We start from the raw sequence: 18,203 nt of genomic DNA, 5'->3' as shown, positions 1-18,203 counted from the left end.
GCTAACTTTGGGGTTTTTTTGTTCTTCTTTCTCCAGTTGCTTTAGGTGCAAGGTTAGGTGGTTTATTTGAGTTGTTTCCTGTTTCTTAAGGTAGGATTGTATTGGTATAAACTTCCCACTTAGAACTGCTTTTGCTGCACCCCATAGGTTTTGGGTCGTCGTGTCTCCATTGTCATTTGTTTCTAGGTATTTTTTGATTTCCTCTTTGATTTCTTCAGTGGTCACTTGGTTATTAACTAGTGTATTGTTTAGCCTCCATGTGTTTGTATTTTTTACAGATCTTTTCCTGTAATTGATATCTAGTCTCATAGCATTGTGGTCAGAAAAGATACTTGATATAATTTCAATTTTCTTAAATTTACCAAGGCTTGATTTGTGACCCAAGATATAATCTATCCTGCGGAATATTCCTTAAGCACTTGAGAAAAATGTGTATTTTGTTGTTTTTGGATGGAATGTCCTATAAATATCAATTAAGTCCATCTTGTTTAATGTATCATTTAAAGGTTGTGTTTCCTTATTTACTTTCATTTTGGATGATCTGTCCATTGGTGAAAGTGGGGTGTTAAAGTCCCCTACTATGATTGTGTTACTGTCGATTTCCCCTTTTATGGCTGTTAGTATTTGCCTTACGTATTGAGGTGCTCCTATGTTGGGTGCATAAATATTTACAATTGTTATATCTTCTTCCTGGATTGATCCCTTGATCATTATGTAGTGTCCTTCTTTGTCTCTTGTAATAGTCTTTATTTTAAAGTCTATTTTTTCTGATATGAGAATTGCTACTCCAGCTTTCTTTTGATTTCCATTTGCATGGAATATCTTTTTCCATCCCCTCACTTTCAGTCTGTATGTGTCCCTAGGTCTGAAGTGTGTCTCTTGTAGACAGCATATATACGGGTCATGTTTTTGTATCCATTCAGCCAGTCTATGTCTTTTGGTGGGAGCATTTAATCCATTTACATTTAAGGTAATTATCGATATGTATGTTCCTATTATCATTTTCTTAATTGTTTTGGGATTGTTATTGTAGGTCTTTTCCTTCTCTTGTGTTTCTTGCCTAGAGAAGTTCCTTTAGCATTTGTTGTAAAGCTGGTTTGGTGGTGCTGAAGTCTCTCAGCTTTTGCTTGTGTGTAAAGGTTTTAATTGCTCCATAAAATCTGAATGAGATCCTTGCTGGGTAGAGTTATCTTGGTTGTAGGTTTTTCTCCTTCATCACTTTAAATATGTCCTGCCACTCCCTTCTGGCTTGCAGAGTTTCTGCTGAAAGATCAGCTGTTAACCTTACGGAGATTCCCTTGTGTGTATTTTGTTGTTTTCCCCTTGCTGCTTTTAATGTGTTATTTGTATTTAATTTTTGATAGTTTGATTAATATGTGTCTTGGCATGTTTCTCTTTGGATTTATCCTGTATGGGACTCTCTGTGCTTCCTGGACTTGATTAACTATTTCCTTTCCCATATTAGGCAAGTTTTCAACTATAATCTCTTCAAATATATTCTCAGCCCCTTTCTGTTTCTCTTCCTCTTCTGGGAACCCTATAATTTGAATGTTGGTGCGTTTAATGTTGTCCCAGAGGTCTCTGAGACTGTCCTCAGTACTTTTCATTCTTTTTTCTTTATTCTGGTCTGCAGTAGTTATTTCCACTATTTTATCTTCCAGGTTACCTATCCGTTCTTCTGCCTCAGTTATTCTGCTATTGAGCTCTTCTAGAGTATTTTTAATTTCATTTATTGTGTTGTTCATCATTGCTTGTTTCCTCTTTAGTTCTTCTAGGTTCTTTTTAAATGTTTCTTGTATTTATTCTATTTCCAAGATTTTGGATCATCTTTACTATTACTATTCTGAATTCTTTTTCAGTTAGACTGCCTATTTCCTCTTCATGTGTTAGGTCTCATTCGTGTTTACCTTGCTCCTTCATGTGCTGTGTGTTTTTCTGTCTTCTCATTTTGCTTATCTTACTGTATTTGGGGTCTCCTTTTTGCAATCTGCAGGTTCATAGTTCTCATTGTTTTTGGTGTCTGTCCCCAGTGGCTAAGGTTGGTTCAGTGGGTTTTGTAGGCTTCCAGTGGAGGGGACTAGTGCCTGTGTTCTGGTGGATGAGGCTGGATCTTGTCTTTCTGGTGGGCAGGTCTACGTCTGATGGTGTGTTTTGGGGTGTCTGTGGCCTTATTATGATTTTAGGCACCTCTCTGCTAATGGATGGGGCTGTGTTTCTGTATTGATAGTTGTTTGGCATAGAGTGTCCAGCACTGTAGCTTGCTGGTCGTTGAGTGAAGCTGGGTCTTGGTGTTGAGATGGAGATCTCTGGGAGATTTTTGCCATTTGATATTACGTGGAGCTGGGAGGTCTCTTGTGGTCAGTGTCCTGAACTTGGCACTCCCACCTTAGAGACACAGCACAGACTCCTGGCTGGAGCACCAAGAGCCTTTTATCCACACGGCTCGGAATAAAAGGCAGAAAAACTAGAAAGAAAGAGGATAAAATAAAATAAAGTAAGATAAAATAAAGTTATCAAAGTAAAAAATAATTATGAAAAAAAATTTTTTAAAGGAAAAAAAAACCGGACGGACAGAACTCTAGGACAAATGGTGAAAGCAAAGCTATACAGACAAAATCTCACACAGAAGTGTACACATACACACTCACAAAAAGAGGAAAAGGGGAAAAAATAATATATCTTGCTCCCAAAGTCCACCTCCTCAATTTGGGATGATTCGTTGTCTATTCAGGTATTCTACAGATGCAGGGTACATCAAGTGTTTTGTGGAGCTTTAATCTGCTGCTTCTGAGGCTTTTGGGAGAAATTTTCCTTTCTCTTCTTTGTTAGCACAGCTCCTGGGGTTCAGCTTTGGATTTGGTCCCGCCTCTGCGTGTAGGTCGCCTGAGGGCGTCCGTTCGTTGCTCAGACAGGACGGGGTTAAAGGATCAGCTGATTCACGGGCTCTGGCTCATTCAGGCCGGGGGGGAGGGAGGGGTATGGAGTGCGGGGCGAGCCTGGTGCGGCAGACGCAGGTGTGACGTTGCGCCAGCGTGATGCGTGCTGTGCGTTCTCCCCGGGAAGTTGTCCCTGGATCACGGGACCCTGGCTGTGGAGGACTGCACAGGCTCCTGGGAGGGGAGGTGTGGAGAGTGACCTGTGCTTGTACACATCATTGTTTGGTGGCTGCAGTGGCAGCCTTAGTGTCTCATGCCCGTCTCTGGGTCCGCGCTGATAGCCGCGGCTTGTGCCTGTCTCTGGATCTCCTTTAAGCGGCGCTGTTAATCCCCTCTCCTGGCGCACCAGGAAATAAAGAGGGAAGAAAAAGTCTCTTGCCTCTTCGGCGGTTTGAGATTTTTTCCCGGACTCCTTCCTGGCCAGAGGTGACGCACTAGCCCCCTTCAGGCTGTGTTCACACTGCCAACCCCCGTCCTCTGCCTGCGCTCCGACCGAAGCCCGAGCCTCAGCTCCCAGCCCCGCCCGCCCTGGTGGATGAGCAGACAAGCCTCTCGGGCTGCTGAGTGCCGGTAGGCCCAGATCCTCTGTGCGGGAATCTTTCCGCTTTGCCCTCCGCACCCCTGTTGCTGTGCTCTCCTCCGTGGCTCCGAAGCTTCCCCCCCTCCGCCACCCGCAGTCTCCGCCTGCGAAGGGGCTTCTTAGTGTATGGAAACGTTTCCTCCTTCACAGCTCCCTCCCGCTGGTGCAGGTCCCGTCCCTATTCTTTTGTCTCTGTTTATTCTTTTTTCTTTTGCCCTACCCAGGTACGTGGGGAGTTTCTTGCTTTTTGGGAGGTCTGAGGTCTTCTGCCAGCGTTCAGTGGGTGTTCTGTAGGAGTTGTTCCACGTGTAGATGTATTTCTGATGTATCTGTGGGGAGGAAGGTGATCTCCGCGTTTCACTCTGCCGCCATCTTCTCAAATCTTCTCTTTTCTTTTTATTGTATCTGTATGAGATGATGAATGTTAGCTGAATCTACTGTGATAATTACTTCACAGTATGTATAAATCAGACCATCATGCTGTATGCCTTAAACTTATACAGTGATATATGCCAATTATTTCTCAATAAAGTTGGAAAAAGAACTTACTAAAAAAAGGGGGGGCCTGGTAAAATAAGTTGTAATATATCAATAAAAAATAACTTTATTAAAGCATTAAAAAGAATGACAATAACAGCTAATTAAGTCTTTAAGTTCCAACTACTGCTCTCATTTAATCTTCATAAAAATTGTAGGTATTATTATTAGCTTCATTTACAGTGGAGAAAAATGAAACATAAAGAGGCTAAGTGGCTTCTGCCCACACTAAGTTCTTTGCTCTATTGCTTTGTGGTCATCTGTATCCCAATGTGAAAAGAAAATAAGTTGATAAGTGAAAAGAACAGATTGTTGAAAGTTTTTAGTATAATACTGTTTGTGAAAAGAATCTGTATCTTCTATATGTTCCTTTTATAACATATAATACCTATTTAATGTTTTCTCTTGACATAAAATCTTTAAAATATATGAATATATGTGAATATACTAATAAAACATAATATGAATTTATAAGTGTACATGTATACATATGCCCCCACATAATGCATACATTCATAAAAAAATTTCTGGGTAGATATACAAGAACTTAATGGATGTTTTTGGGATTAGTATGGAGTCAAAAAAATTGCACTCTATACTCTTTAGTTTGGTGAATTATTTAAAAGTAATGAGTCACATATTGCTTTCATAATAAAAGTAAGTTTAAATTGAAAAATTTAAAAAATAGTGGATGTGGTAAATCTTTAACAATTATGTTACTGGAGTGGGGTAAAGAGGGACGTTTTCTTGTCATTTTATGCCTTTCTGAACTGTGAACTTTGGAAAATAAATGAGTACCTGTTACTTTTATAATAAAACATTTTAAATGAAAAAACCCTTACTTTTTCATTTAAAAAAATGAAACATATTTCTGTAACATATTTCTGTAACAAGTACTATTATATAACAAGTACCATATTTCTGTAACAAGTACTATGAAATATTATTTCTGTGACTAAGTTTAGGGTATAGTTTGTTCATTATATTGACAGTTTAGAATAAATCTGCCTATGTTAAACTTTTACCAGAGATCTGCTGTCTTACTGTCTTAAAGGCTAGCTCTTTTCTAGCATCCATTGAATTCAAAAGTAACTCAGTGAAGATTTACCTTATTTTTATAAACAAGATTGTTTCCGATTGAAGTCTTAATAATGAAACCTTTCACAGCAAATGAGATTCAGTAAATGCAGAAGTTGACAGCAATTTTATTAGATGCTGCTAGTCAATTGAGCACAATTTTCTTGCATGAAAATGGTATCCCGCTTCTTAAACTCCAGAGCATTTATCAAAAACAAATGTCAGTTTGAAACTGCATTGTTTATTGAGAGACGATGTCCTAGTGTCGTGACAGTATTTTAATATTATCCTTAGTTATGGAATGTACTTGGAATTAGGTTGGATGATAAATGCTGCAACAGGCATAAGTGAAATTAAAGTATAACTTATTTGGGATTATGTGTTTCAGGTGAAGCTCTGAAAGTATCAGCTGAGAGATTTGCAGATGATCCCTGTTATCTCCCAAAAAGGGAGGCTGTGGTTCAAGCTGCCCGTGCCTTGTTGGCTGCAGTTACCAGACTCCTTATCCTCGCAGATATGATTGATGTCATGTGTCTCTTGCAGCATGTGTCAGCTGTAAGTAAAAGATGGCTTAGTTTACCTTGGCATTGTTCTCACTTATAATTCCATTTTCTGAACCTGGCATCAATCCGAGCGCATCCCGGCCTCACTCACGTTTCTTAATGTCACCCATCAGAAGATGACTGGATTGGGTTGTGAAACTAATGCATACTTGACAAGAATTAAGCCAGAAGTTAGTCTTAAAGCCAGTGGGAGATTGAAAAACAGAAGATGACTTACTGATAAGGAAATGGCTAGGAGAAAGTTCTAGGCTTTTGACCATTTAAATGATTATGCCCTATATAAATATATATATAGTAACAATTATATAGATAATATAGAAACCAAATATGTAAATATAAATAAGCTTAGTAGAAGGAGAATTTTATTTCAGCCTTTTTTACTTTCTTAATTTATTTAGTTTGACCAAGTCATTAATAGTGTCTAGGTGAAAAGGTTGCAAAGAACCCTTTGGAGTCGCTGCTGTTTCTCCTACTTTAAATAGGACCCTTGCTCTTCTGTTCATTAATACATCTGCATTTTCATAAAGGCGCTTGGTGACTGTAGTATCACTACGTTATTAGGCAAATGATGGCCTTGTCTGATTGACCTTCTTGTCAAAATCATTTTCTCTAATTGCTAAGCTAAACCTTTTTTTTTTTTTAATCTTTCTCTTACTTACTAATATTTGTTTTAACCCTAAAGTAAAGTGACCTTTCCTTTATACTTTCAGATTCCTTTTCTTTTGATAGTTTTATTACTGCAAAAAGGCAATTTGGCACCTTTTTGTTGTAGCTGTTGTTTAAGTAGCTTTTCAGGAAAGGGATTAGTTTTCATCACTAGCAACTATCTACCAATAGATTTGTATGTGAGATATTTGAACAATGTTTTTTGTTACTAGGCTACTGTTTTGTTGGATACCTTAAACAAATCCCTGAAAATTTCTGAGCTTCATTTTTTTATATGTGAATATAGACACTAATAAATGCTATAACCAGAAGTGAGCATGAAAGATTAAATGCCAGGTAATTCCTAGTTCCAATGACCCAGTAGTTCCTGTTTTAACTCTAGATTTGTTGGGATAGGCAGAATGAAAGGCTTTGGTAAGGTGAAAATTACTGCCTTTATAATCAATTAGGAGGTGGTAAATTGTGATAGTTTTTTATTGTTTCATCCTTATAAAAATTTATATTTGAATTGTATTATTCAACTCAATTCTTTCAAGGTTTCACATAGAATGAAGGCAAATTGAAAAATATTTTTGGAGATTAAGATTAGAATTATTTAGCCCAATATTCCCCTAAAAGTATTCTGCAGAACCTGTCTTATAAATATGCAACATGAAAAAAAGTTTTTATTATGGTCAATGCTGCACACTGAAATTCCCTTTGAATGTTTTTGATGCACATTAGCATTAAAGTTGGTAAGAAATATTGAAGCAAAGAAACTTGTTTAACTTTGCTTAACCCAGAGTTTCCCAAATTTCTTGACCCCAGAACTCTTCTATAATATATTAGTCCTGGAACATTCTCAGACCATACACTGGAATATAGTGACTTAGAATATTTTTAATGTTTATGGTTCTATTAAATTTCTACTTAGAATGAAAAAATCATAGTGGATAAACTTCAGTGCCCTTCTACTCTAGTATCTTACTGAAGTAGATAGAGTGTCCTACAATATGTGATACACACAACTGTCTAACGATATATGTGATCACTTACTGTGATAGCAATCTCAATTCTGTGAGACAGTGAAGCAGATATTGGATAATTCTAATTGCTGAAGACATTTTTCTCAAACTGAGCTTAAAGCTGCATCCCTGCTATTTCCATTCACTGCTTCTAGTTTACTTTCTGGAGAAACACAGAATCAAGGCAATAGGAAAATACAGTTTTCAAGTAACTGATGGTTACTCTTAGGACTTACATATGTCTTATCTTATTTAAGCTAAAAATTTCTTGACCTTTGAACGTTCCTTATATGACAGTTTCAGACTACTCTGGATACTCTAGAATTTCCACGTCTTGTATGATCTTGTTTCAGTCTTTTTTTTTTTAACATCTTTATTGGAATATAATTGCTTTACAATGGTGTGTTAGTTTCTGCTTTATAATGAAGTGAATCAGCTATACATATACATATGTTCCCATATCTCTTCCCTCTTGCGTCTCCCTCCCATCCTCCCTATCCCATCTCTCTAGGTGGTCACAAAGCACCGAGCTGATCTCCCTGTGCTATGCGGCTGCTTCCCACTAGCTATCTGTTTTACATTTGGTAGTGTATATATGTCCATGCCACTCTCGCACTTTGTCCCAGCTTACCCTTCCCCCTCCCCGTGTCCTCAAGTCCATTCTCTACGTCTGCATCTTTATTCCTGTCCTGTCCCTAGGTTCTTCAGAACGATTTTTCTTTTTTTTTTAGATTCCATGTATATATGTTAGCATATGGTATTTGTTTTTCTCTTTCTGACTTACTTCACTCTGTATGACAGTCTCTAGGTCCATCCACCTCACTACAAATAACTCAATTTCGTTTCTTTTTATGGCTGAGTAATATTCCATTGTATATGTGTGCCACATCTTCTTTATCCATTCATCTGTCGATGGACACTTAGGTTGCTTCCATGTCCTGGCTGTTGTAAAGAGAGCTGCAATGAACATTGTGGTACATGACTCTTTTTGAATTATGGTTTTCTCAGGGTATATGCCCAGTAGTGGGAATGCTGGGTTGTATGGCAGTTCTATTTTTAGTTTTTTAAGGAACCTCCACACTGTTCTCCATAGTGGCTGTATCAATTTACATTCCCACCAACAGTGCAAGAATGTTCCCTTTTCTCCACACGCCTTCCAGCATTTATTGTTTCTAGATTTTTTGATGATGGCCATTCTGACTGGTGTGAGATGATATCTCATTGTAGTTTTGATTTGCATTTCTCTAATGATTAGTGATGTTGAGCATCCTTTCTTGTGTTTGTTGGCAATCTGTATATCTTCTTTGGAGAAATGTCTATTTAGGTATTCTGCCCATTTTTGGATTGGGTTGTTTGTTTTTTTTGTTATTGAGCTGCATGAGCTGCTTGTAAATTTTGGAGATTAATCCTATGTCAGTTGCTTCATTTGCAAATATTTTCTCCCATTCTGAGGGTTGTCTTTTCATCTTGTTTATATTTTCCTTTGCTGTGCAAAAGCGTTTACGTTTTTTGATGTACTTTAACACTGTAAGCAGATTTGTTTTATGGTTAAAGTTTGAAAATTTCAGTGTCTGGACTCCCTGGGTGTCTGCTTGTGCTGCTGTCATTTTATTATGCTCATGGTGTCTTGTCTTCTCATGTGAATGGCTATCTTTGTATACTAAATGTTACCTCTTCTGGAACTTATATCAGGAAATTCCGCACTGTTTTGTTAGCTTTTTGATGTTTTTAACATGAAGTATTTTATATTTTATCAAATTTTGTTAGTTTTCTTCAGCAGAGGGTTGAATCGTGACTTACTAATTTGATAATATAAGAAACAAAAATCCCCCAAATCATCTCTGTAAATCCTTTCCTATGCATATTCTAGATAGATAACTGCCATAAAATGTTGAAATCAAAACATCTTGAAATAAAAACAAATGCTTTCATGTGAACATTCCATATTATACTTGGATAGTTACCTCCCTGATTTAATGTCCAGTATTATCTTACCTATTATGATAGCCTTGTCATGCTGTTGGTTCTTACTGATTTTGTGAGCAATTAAAACCTCCAAGTCTCTGAACTCGGACTACTTTTAATCTAGATCTTCCTCCTGTGATACTAGTTTTATCTTTTTATATGTAAAGGTTGATGTTATATTTATATTCAATGCATTTTATCTTCTTAGTTGTCTTTTTGTTATATCCATCCAGATCTTTTTTTTTTTTTTTTTGCTGTACGCGGGCCTCTCACTGTTGTGGCCTCTCCCACTGTGGAGCACAGGCTCCGGACGCACAGGCTCAGCGGCCATGGCTCACGGGCCCAGCCGCTCCGTGGCATGTGGGATCTTCCCGGACCGGGGCACGAACCCGTGTCCCCTACATCGGCAGGCGGACTCTCAACCCCTGCTCCACCAGGGAAGCCCCATCCAGATCTTTTTGACGTTTGATTTGTTTTCCCCTCCCAAATTGGTGTCATTTTCAGATTTCTTTAACAATTTATTCATTAAAAATTGTTTAATGCTATAGCTTTCTTTTAGATAGCATCAATCAAATATTAACATGTTTTGAATAAAGTCGTTGAAATGAGCTTCAAACTCACTTCATTTGAATGAATAAACCATGTTTCTTTATTTTATTCTCTAGTACTTTCTCAAAGGCCTTTCTGAAATCAAGATGTATTATATCTGTGGCATCACAGATTTACCAGTCTCGTAGTCCCAATTTTAAGGGAAATGACGTTAGTTTGGCATGACTTACTTTTAATAACCCCATAAGAGCTCTAAGTGACCATTGCTTGCTTGGTTTTATTCCTTTTCTATTTTTTTTTTGACCTTCATTTTTCAATTACTCACATCCTACTTACTTATGGTTATAAACCACTCATCTGCTAGCATCTCCTTGCCCTTAAGATCTAGATATAATTGGTTTGAACCCTCATTCCACGTCCTGTAATGTACAGTGTTCTCCCAAGATTTCTGCAAATTTTCTTAGGCTCATATTCTCAGGGTCATCTCTGGCTCCAAGCTCTTGCTTCCACAGAATTACTTTAGGTTATGGATGGTCTTTCTACTGCTATTCTATAGTATGTTAATTCATACTTGGAAGATGACCCTTTTCCCCTTTAACATACACATATACATACAAATACTCCCGCACAAGGCATGTTCATGTATATGGCAAATCTATTAGAAACTTGGAAGGTGGAAGGGAGGGGGTTCTGTAGTGTAACAATATATTCTAAGTGGTTTCAGTTTGTTTATTAGAAATCTTCAAAATCCTTTGAAGCAACTTCATCTCATTGTCCTTCTACCTCCTTTCTCCCTACCTACTCTCCTTTGTTTTCCCTCACACCCCTAAGGAGTAAAATATTCTGCCAAGCCACCGTTGACTTGGCCTCTGCTCATTTGTGTCCTCAGATATCACTATGTCTCTTAAATTACATCTGAAGGTATTTTCCTCAATATAAACTGTTCCTTTCCTAAGAACTCTGTAGTCAACTCCCTCTCTCTCTCTCTCTCTCTCTCTCTCTCTCTCTCTCTCTTTTTCTCTCTGTCTCTTTCTCTCTCTCACACACACACACCATCCTATTGTAAAATAATCTGTGTTTTTTTGCGGGGAGGGCATCAACTTTGAAGATATAGATTTCTTCTTCTGGACACACATTCTTCTTTCAAAAGCAGTGGCCTAATTTTTTATTTCTTTTCCTAGTTTTGAATATGATGGACAAAGACCTGCCTCTCCTCCAGTCTTATTATTTTATGCAAGCTTCTGCTCAGTTTGGGCTTTCTCCCCCCAATAACACTCACGAAAATCCCTGCTACATTTTTTTTGGTATTTATTCTTTATTGCACAATGTCAAAGAATTCCTCTGCTATCACAATGTTTTCTTAAGTGGCCTTACTCTTTTCTTCCTTATTATAATTTTTTTCTAAATAACAAAATTCTTCATCCCTATTGAGGTATATTTCCTTTCATAAATCAGGTAAATGAGATATTACTCTACTTTTGATTGATAGTCCGTACCTATATATTTCCTGATTCCTTATCTTTATTAAATTATCCTCTTTCCACTGAGACTGTCCCAGAGATGCAGTTATGATCAAACATTTATGAAGATGTAGACTGAGACCACCAACTCATGCAAACATGATTCACTGAGTAACTCTCCATAGGATAAGTACTGCCAACCAATACAGAGTTAATATATAATTAAATATATCAAGGATTCCTGACTTGGCAGTTTTAAATGTGTCTAGTTCCTTAAGGAAGTACATGTTTTCTTCTGGGGGGAATTAAGTCCAAATCAAAGGTAAGAGAGGACAGAGAAAAAAATGATGATATTTCAGTATGTAATTAATTGTAGAAACTTGGAAAGGCAGTTTGGCTTTATTACCACCACTGCTCATAATTTTCTATGGGAATTTAAATTTAAAAATTTCTCTCTGGTACTGTTCAAGTTTTTTTTAACTTTTTTGTACTATTTATACATCTCGAGATTCCACATCCTATTTTATTGGCATATGAATTTTGTAAGGGTCAGTTTTCTTTGAGAGAATGTTGGCTTGCATATCTCTTGCTTTCTTTGGGGGTCAGGGCAAGATGGAGAGCAAAGATGGCTTTTGGCAGCAGGGAGACCTTGCCTGAATCCTGGTTCTGTTGTTGATTAGCTGGGCGACTTTGGGAAAATTAAAAATCTGTGAACCTTAGTTTCTCCTTCTGAGCTATATGGATAATAAAACTTACTCTGAATACTTAGGGGCCTTGTGAAGATTAAATGATACAATATATAAAATACCTGGTAAGAACTGGTGCAAATTTTCTTTCACCTTCCTTCCTTTCCTTGTCCTACCTTTTTCCACTATGGTACCTTGCTCCCATTTTTCGACTCCTGCAGTGCAATAGTCTCCTTATTCCTAAAAATGAAGGGAAATAAATTTGACTCCTGAGTTGAACTAACTTCTCTGACTTTTTCTGTTATCATACCATAGCCTGTTTTATTTTTTTTAAATGGGAATATTTGTCCCTTTGGATTAAAAAATAGACCAATGTCATTATAGGAAATGGCACCTCTATTTAATAACTTTTTATGTCAAATACATATTTAATATTTGCTACAAGCATTGCTATAAAGCATTTGTATACTGAACAATAATTCTGAATATGAAGAATATTCATAACATTGACAGAAAATCACACATTACAATAACGGTAACTGAGACTTTTTGATGCCACCTTCTATTGTTAAAATGCAGATATGTACCAGCAAAAGGGTTTCTAAATCTTATTTTTAAAAATATCAGCAGTTTATAAGGAGAGAAATTGCTATATAGTTAAATTGCTGTTAGAAGCCAAGTATATTCTACAGGAGATTCTTGGCAAAATATGTAGAGAGCTTTTAACGTTTAAAGAAAAAACCAAGTCACAGGACTGGTATTAGATGGAATAGGAGAAATAAGAAATGGAGACAAATAGGACACAAATTGCTGGATTTGTGCTGAATTTCATACTGAAAACTTTAGAGACAAAGGAAATTTAAGCCATGTAAAAAAATTTAACTTTTAAAAAGGACTTGCATCATTCCAGGTAGCTCGAGTTTCATTAATTAGTCCATTCAGCAGACAGTTATTTTTTGTGTGCTTACTGTGTGCCAGTCACCATAATATGTGCTAGAGAGTCAGATTTAGAAAATACACTACCATTGTCCTGTTCTCCTGGAATTATTGTGGAGGCATGATGGCAGTTATATCAAGGGAGTGTTTTGAATGAATAATGCAAGGCTAAGTTTGGAGAGTGAGTTAACTAGACAAAGAAAGTGGTGCGGGCAGACAGCATTTTACCTGGAGGGAATAGTAGTACATGCTTAAAGACCAGTAGTAATTCTAAACGGCTGGGATGAAGGATGATTTTGTGGGAGGAACAAGAGTTGAAGCTGCAGAGGTAGGCATAGACCTACTTGTGACAGGCCTATGTGCTAAGTTAAAAAGTTTGAACTTCAGTCTGAAAGCTAAGGGGGAACTATTAAAGATTTTAAGCAGGGAAATGATACAAGCAGATTTGAATTTTAGGACTGTTATTCTGGTAGCAGTGGGCAAGGGGGCCAGAGTGGAGGCAGAGATGCCAGTGATGAGGTGATGTAGTCATCTGGTTGTGAAATGATGGTGTGGGGTGGGGAATGAATGATAAAAATGAGGGAGGAACAGTCTGCAATTTGGAAAGTGATTGGAATCTGTTCAGAAGGAAAGGGAAGCATCAAGCAACCTTCGAGGAATCTAGTTGGGCTTTGAGGACGTTGGTTTGCTGTTTACATAGAGGAGAAGCAGTTTATAGATTTTATACGTTTTGGATTTGAGGCATGTATGAGAGATACTAGACATTGAAAGATACATTTGGAGCGAATAAGATTGGAAAGCCTCAAGAAGTAAGCATTAGGAGAAGCAATTGGTTTGTATGAGGTCACCTGGGGAAGGTTTCTAGGGTGAACTTAAACCTTTGTTCACAAATCTTTGAGACCTTGTGGTTTGGGGGAATGCTCACTGAATGATGAATCAGGTTTGTGTTCAGTCTTGCCTCAGTAGGGATATTTGGGATACCTTCTCACTGGAGTCCTTGCCCCTGGGGGTTGGTTCATAGTCCAGCACTCTAGCCTTTTTGAGGGGGCTTCCCAGAAAACTGACTTTGTCTTGCCAGTCTTGGAGTTCTGATGGATCCATCAAAGTCTAGCCACCTGGTAGGGGGAAATGGAGGGGGTGGCTTAGACTGGTAAAACACCACAGCTCCCTGCCCCCTCTGGCTCAGCACAGAGTAAGTAGACAAAAACTGCAGCTGCCTGTTTCTCCATAGGGAGTGAGAGTTGGTAGAAGCCCAGCTGTTTGGTGGGAGGTCTTCTCTTGCATAAAGCCAGTCCACAAAGTCTAGGAAAGGTGCCTGCTTTGTCGAATATGTAGACAGCAACACAGAGAGCTAAGGAAAATGAAGAATCAGGCAAAGATGTTCCAAACAAAGGAATGAGATGAATCTCCAGAAACTGACCCTAATGAAACAGAGTTATATGATTTACCTGACAGTGAATTCAAAATAACAGTCATAAAGATGCTCACTGAGGCCAAGAGAACAATGCATGAACAAAGTGAGAATTTCAACAAAGAGATAAAAAATATAATAAGTACAAAACAAATCATGGAGCTAAAGAACACAACAATTGAACTGAAAAATTCAACAGCAGACTAGATCAAGCAGAAGAAAGGATCAGTGAACTTGAAGATAGGTCACTGGAAATAGTTTAGTCAGAGGAGCAAAAAGAAACAAATGAAGAGTGAAGATAGCTAAAGGATTTATTGAATACCATTAAACATTATGGGAGTATCAGCAGGAGAAAAGAGAGATAGAAAAAGGACCAGAAAGCTTATTCAAAGAAATAATGGCTGGTAATACCCTAAATCTGGGGAAAGAAATGGCAATCCAGATCTAAGTAGCCCAAAAGATACTGAAAAACATGTACCCAAAGAAATCTGTGCTGGATGCATTATACAGTAGTAGCCATTATCTGTAGTTTTGCTTTCCTTGGTTTCAGTTACCCATGGTCAACTGTGGTCCAAAAATATTAAATGGAAAATTCCAGAGATAAACAATTCATAAGTTTTAAATTGTATGCTGTTCTGTGTAGTGTGATGAAATCTCATGCCATCCTGCTCTGTCCTGTCTGGGACATGAATCATCTCTTTGTCTAGTGTATCCATGCTTTTTATGCTACCTGCCTGTTAGTATAAGAAAAAACAGTATGTATGTGGTTTGGTACTATGCATAGTTTCAGGTATCCCTGGGGGGTCTTGGAATGTATCCCTGCAATAAGGGCAGACTACTGTAATCAAATTGTCAAAAGTCAAAGACAAAAAGGGAGTAAAAAACAACAAACAAGAGAAAATCAACTTGTCACATACAAGGCAACCCCTATAAGGCTATCAGTGGATTTTTCAGCAGAAACTTTGCAGGCCAGAGGCAGTGCTGAAAGAAAAAAACTGCCATCTAAGAATACTATACCCAGCAAAACTTATCTTCAAAAATGGATCAATAAAGAATTTCCAAGGTTGTCAGGGTGGTACTGGGAGGTGAGGGGGAGTACATGACAGGCGGCATCAGCCAGGAAGGCTTGGGAAGCTATGGTGTGGTCACTGTGAGCCAAATAGAGCCATGGCAATTGCCATCCGGTCCCAGCTCCCTTGTGTAGTCCTGGCTGGTGGCTCAGCCCAGTGGGCCTGTTGGCACCACAGCCTGTGGAGCTTGAGAACATCATAGTGAACATGGTACTACTCAAGGCCAGGGAAGGTGGTTTTTTTTTTTTTTTTTTTTTTTTTTACTAAAAAAAGAGTTTACCATACAAAAGCTGATGGAGTTCATCACCACTAGACCTGGCCTACAAGAATAGCTAAAGGGAGTACTTCAAGTTGAAATGAAAAGATTTGAAATAGCAACACTACAGCATAAGGAAGTGTGAAACTCTGGTAATGGTAAATATATAGACAAATACAGAATACTGTATTACTGTAATGGTGGTAGGTAAATCACTTTTCATTCTAGTATAAAAGTTAAGAGAAAAAATATTTAAAATAACTATGACTAAAAAATATGGTAAAATTATACAACATGAATAGATGTAAATTTTGAGAACAATAACATAAAGTGTGTGTGTGTGTGTGTGTGTGAGAGAGAGAAGTAAAAGTGCAGTTTTTGTATGCAACTGAACTTAAGTTGTTATCTGCTTAAAACAGACTTATTTTTTATGTAAACCCCAAAGTAACCACAAAAAATACAGTAGAAGTTACACACACACACACACACACACACACACACACACACACACACAAAGAAATCAAAGTGTATCAATATAAAAAACCCAGCAAAACATAAAGGAAGATAGCAAGAGAGGAAAAGACAGAAAAAAGAACTAAGAGATTAACAAAAGCAACTGATGAAGTGGCAATAGTAAATCCTTCTCTATCAATAATTACTTTAAATGTAAGTGGATTAAACTCAATCAAAGGACACAAAGTGGCTGACTGGATTAAAAAAACAAGACCCAACTGTATGCTGTGCAAAAGATACTTACTTTAGATTTAAGGATACATACAGGCTGCATGTAAAGGGATGGAAAAAGATATTCCATGCAAATGGTAACCAAAAGGGATCAGGAGCTATATTTAGACAAAAGGAAGTTTAAGTCAAAAACTATCAAAAGGGACAAAGAAGGACATTATATAATGGTGAAAGTGTAAATTCACCAGGAAGATAAAACAATTATAAATATATATGCATCCAACATTAGAGAACCTAAATGTATTAAGCAAACATTGACAGACTGAAGGGAGAAATAGATAGCAATACAATAGGTGGGAGTCTTCAGTACCTCACTTTGAAAAATGGATAGAACATCTAGACAGAAGATCAATAGGGAAACAGAAGACCTGAACAATAATATAAACCAAATGGATCTAACAGACATATATGGAACATTTCACCCAACAGTAGCAGAATGCACATTCTTCTCAAATGCACACGGCTCTTTCTCCAGGATAGATAACATGTTAGGTCACAAAACAAGTCTTAACAAATCTAAGAAGATTAAAATAATATCAAGGATCTTTTCTGCCACAATGGAATGAAACTAGAAATTGACAGAGAAGGAAAACTGGAAAATTTACAAATATGTGGAAATTATATGACACACTTTCGAACCATTAGGTCAAAGTTGGAATCAGAAAGGAAATTAGGAAATTCCTTGAAACAAATGAAAATGAAAATATATCAGAACTTATGGGATGCAGCAAAACTACTGTTAAGAAGGAAGTTCACAGAGATAAATCCCTACATTAACACATTATTGACCAGAGACCTATTAATACATCTTTTGTTACCTGAACGTTATTGACCGGAGACATATCAATACGTTTTTAGAGAGTGATACAATTAACATCACCATGTGAAGTTGTTAGAGCTTAAAATTGATCAGGGGTTCATTATACAACTTATGATTGTCATTATCATTCACATTTTGCTTTGTTAGGTTTTTGTTCCCACCTTGTATATATTATAAATGCAAGTTTATTACTGTAAAATTTAAAACAATGATTCCATGAAATTTTGAGTGAAGAAGAATTTTTTGGTGAATTTTTTGCAGATACTTTCTCTGATTGTCCAGGTGACATATATACTAGTGTCTCTGAAGATTATAGTTTTTCAGAATATAGTTCTGATTCAGATGATGTGAATTGAATATTAGACCAAGAAAAAGACGAAAAACCTTAGTGACTGATTCTGATACAGAAAGTGAAAATGAAACTCACAGTGCTAGAGAATGCTCCTTTGCTTCTACAGAAGAGTGGCTTGAAGACAACATTTCATGAAAATTTGAAGTCTTTACAGGTGTGTCAGGTGTAACTGTTGAATGTAATAACCCGCAAAGTGTTAGTGAAATAACAGAATTAATTTTTGGTAATGACTTTTTCGAGTTGGTCGCTTCTCAAACAAACTTGTATTACTAACAGAATGAAAAATCATATAAAAAGTATGATAAGGCTTTAAAATGGACTGATGTAACCAATAGTGACATGAAGAAGTTTCTTGGATTAATAATTTTGATGGGACAAATAAGAAAGTCACACTGGAAAGAATATTGGTCGACTGATCCCTTACTTGAAACACCTATCTTTCCAAAGATTATGACAGGAAGAAGGTTTGAACAAATAATGACATTTCTTCACTTTAATGATAACTCAGAAACTCCACTTCCTGCAGACAGAATTTCAAAAGTTAAACCTCTTTTGGATTATTTCTACCAAAATTTCAATTGATCTATATAC

General features: G+C 37.1%; 1 protein-coding gene across 1 annotated transcript in view; it reads left to right on the top strand.

Moving 5' to 3' along the window:
- CTNNA3 (catenin alpha 3) overlaps positions 1-18,203 on the top strand; it is a 1,656,790-nt gene that overhangs the window by 165,121 nt on the left and 1,473,466 nt on the right. Inside the window, exon 4 of the mRNA XM_060125436.1 lies at positions 5,519-5,685. Within this exon, the coding sequence (XP_059981419.1) occupies positions 5,519-5,685 (167 nt within the window). The remainder of the gene's footprint in view (positions 1-5,518; positions 5,686-18,203) is intronic.

The sequence above is a fragment of the Lagenorhynchus albirostris genome, chromosome 16 (genome assembly GCF_949774975.1).
Source record: "Lagenorhynchus albirostris chromosome 16, mLagAlb1.1, whole genome shotgun sequence".
NCBI lineage: Eukaryota > Metazoa > Chordata > Mammalia > Artiodactyla > Delphinidae > Lagenorhynchus > Lagenorhynchus albirostris.
This window is presented reverse-complemented; position numbering and strand designations above follow the sequence as displayed.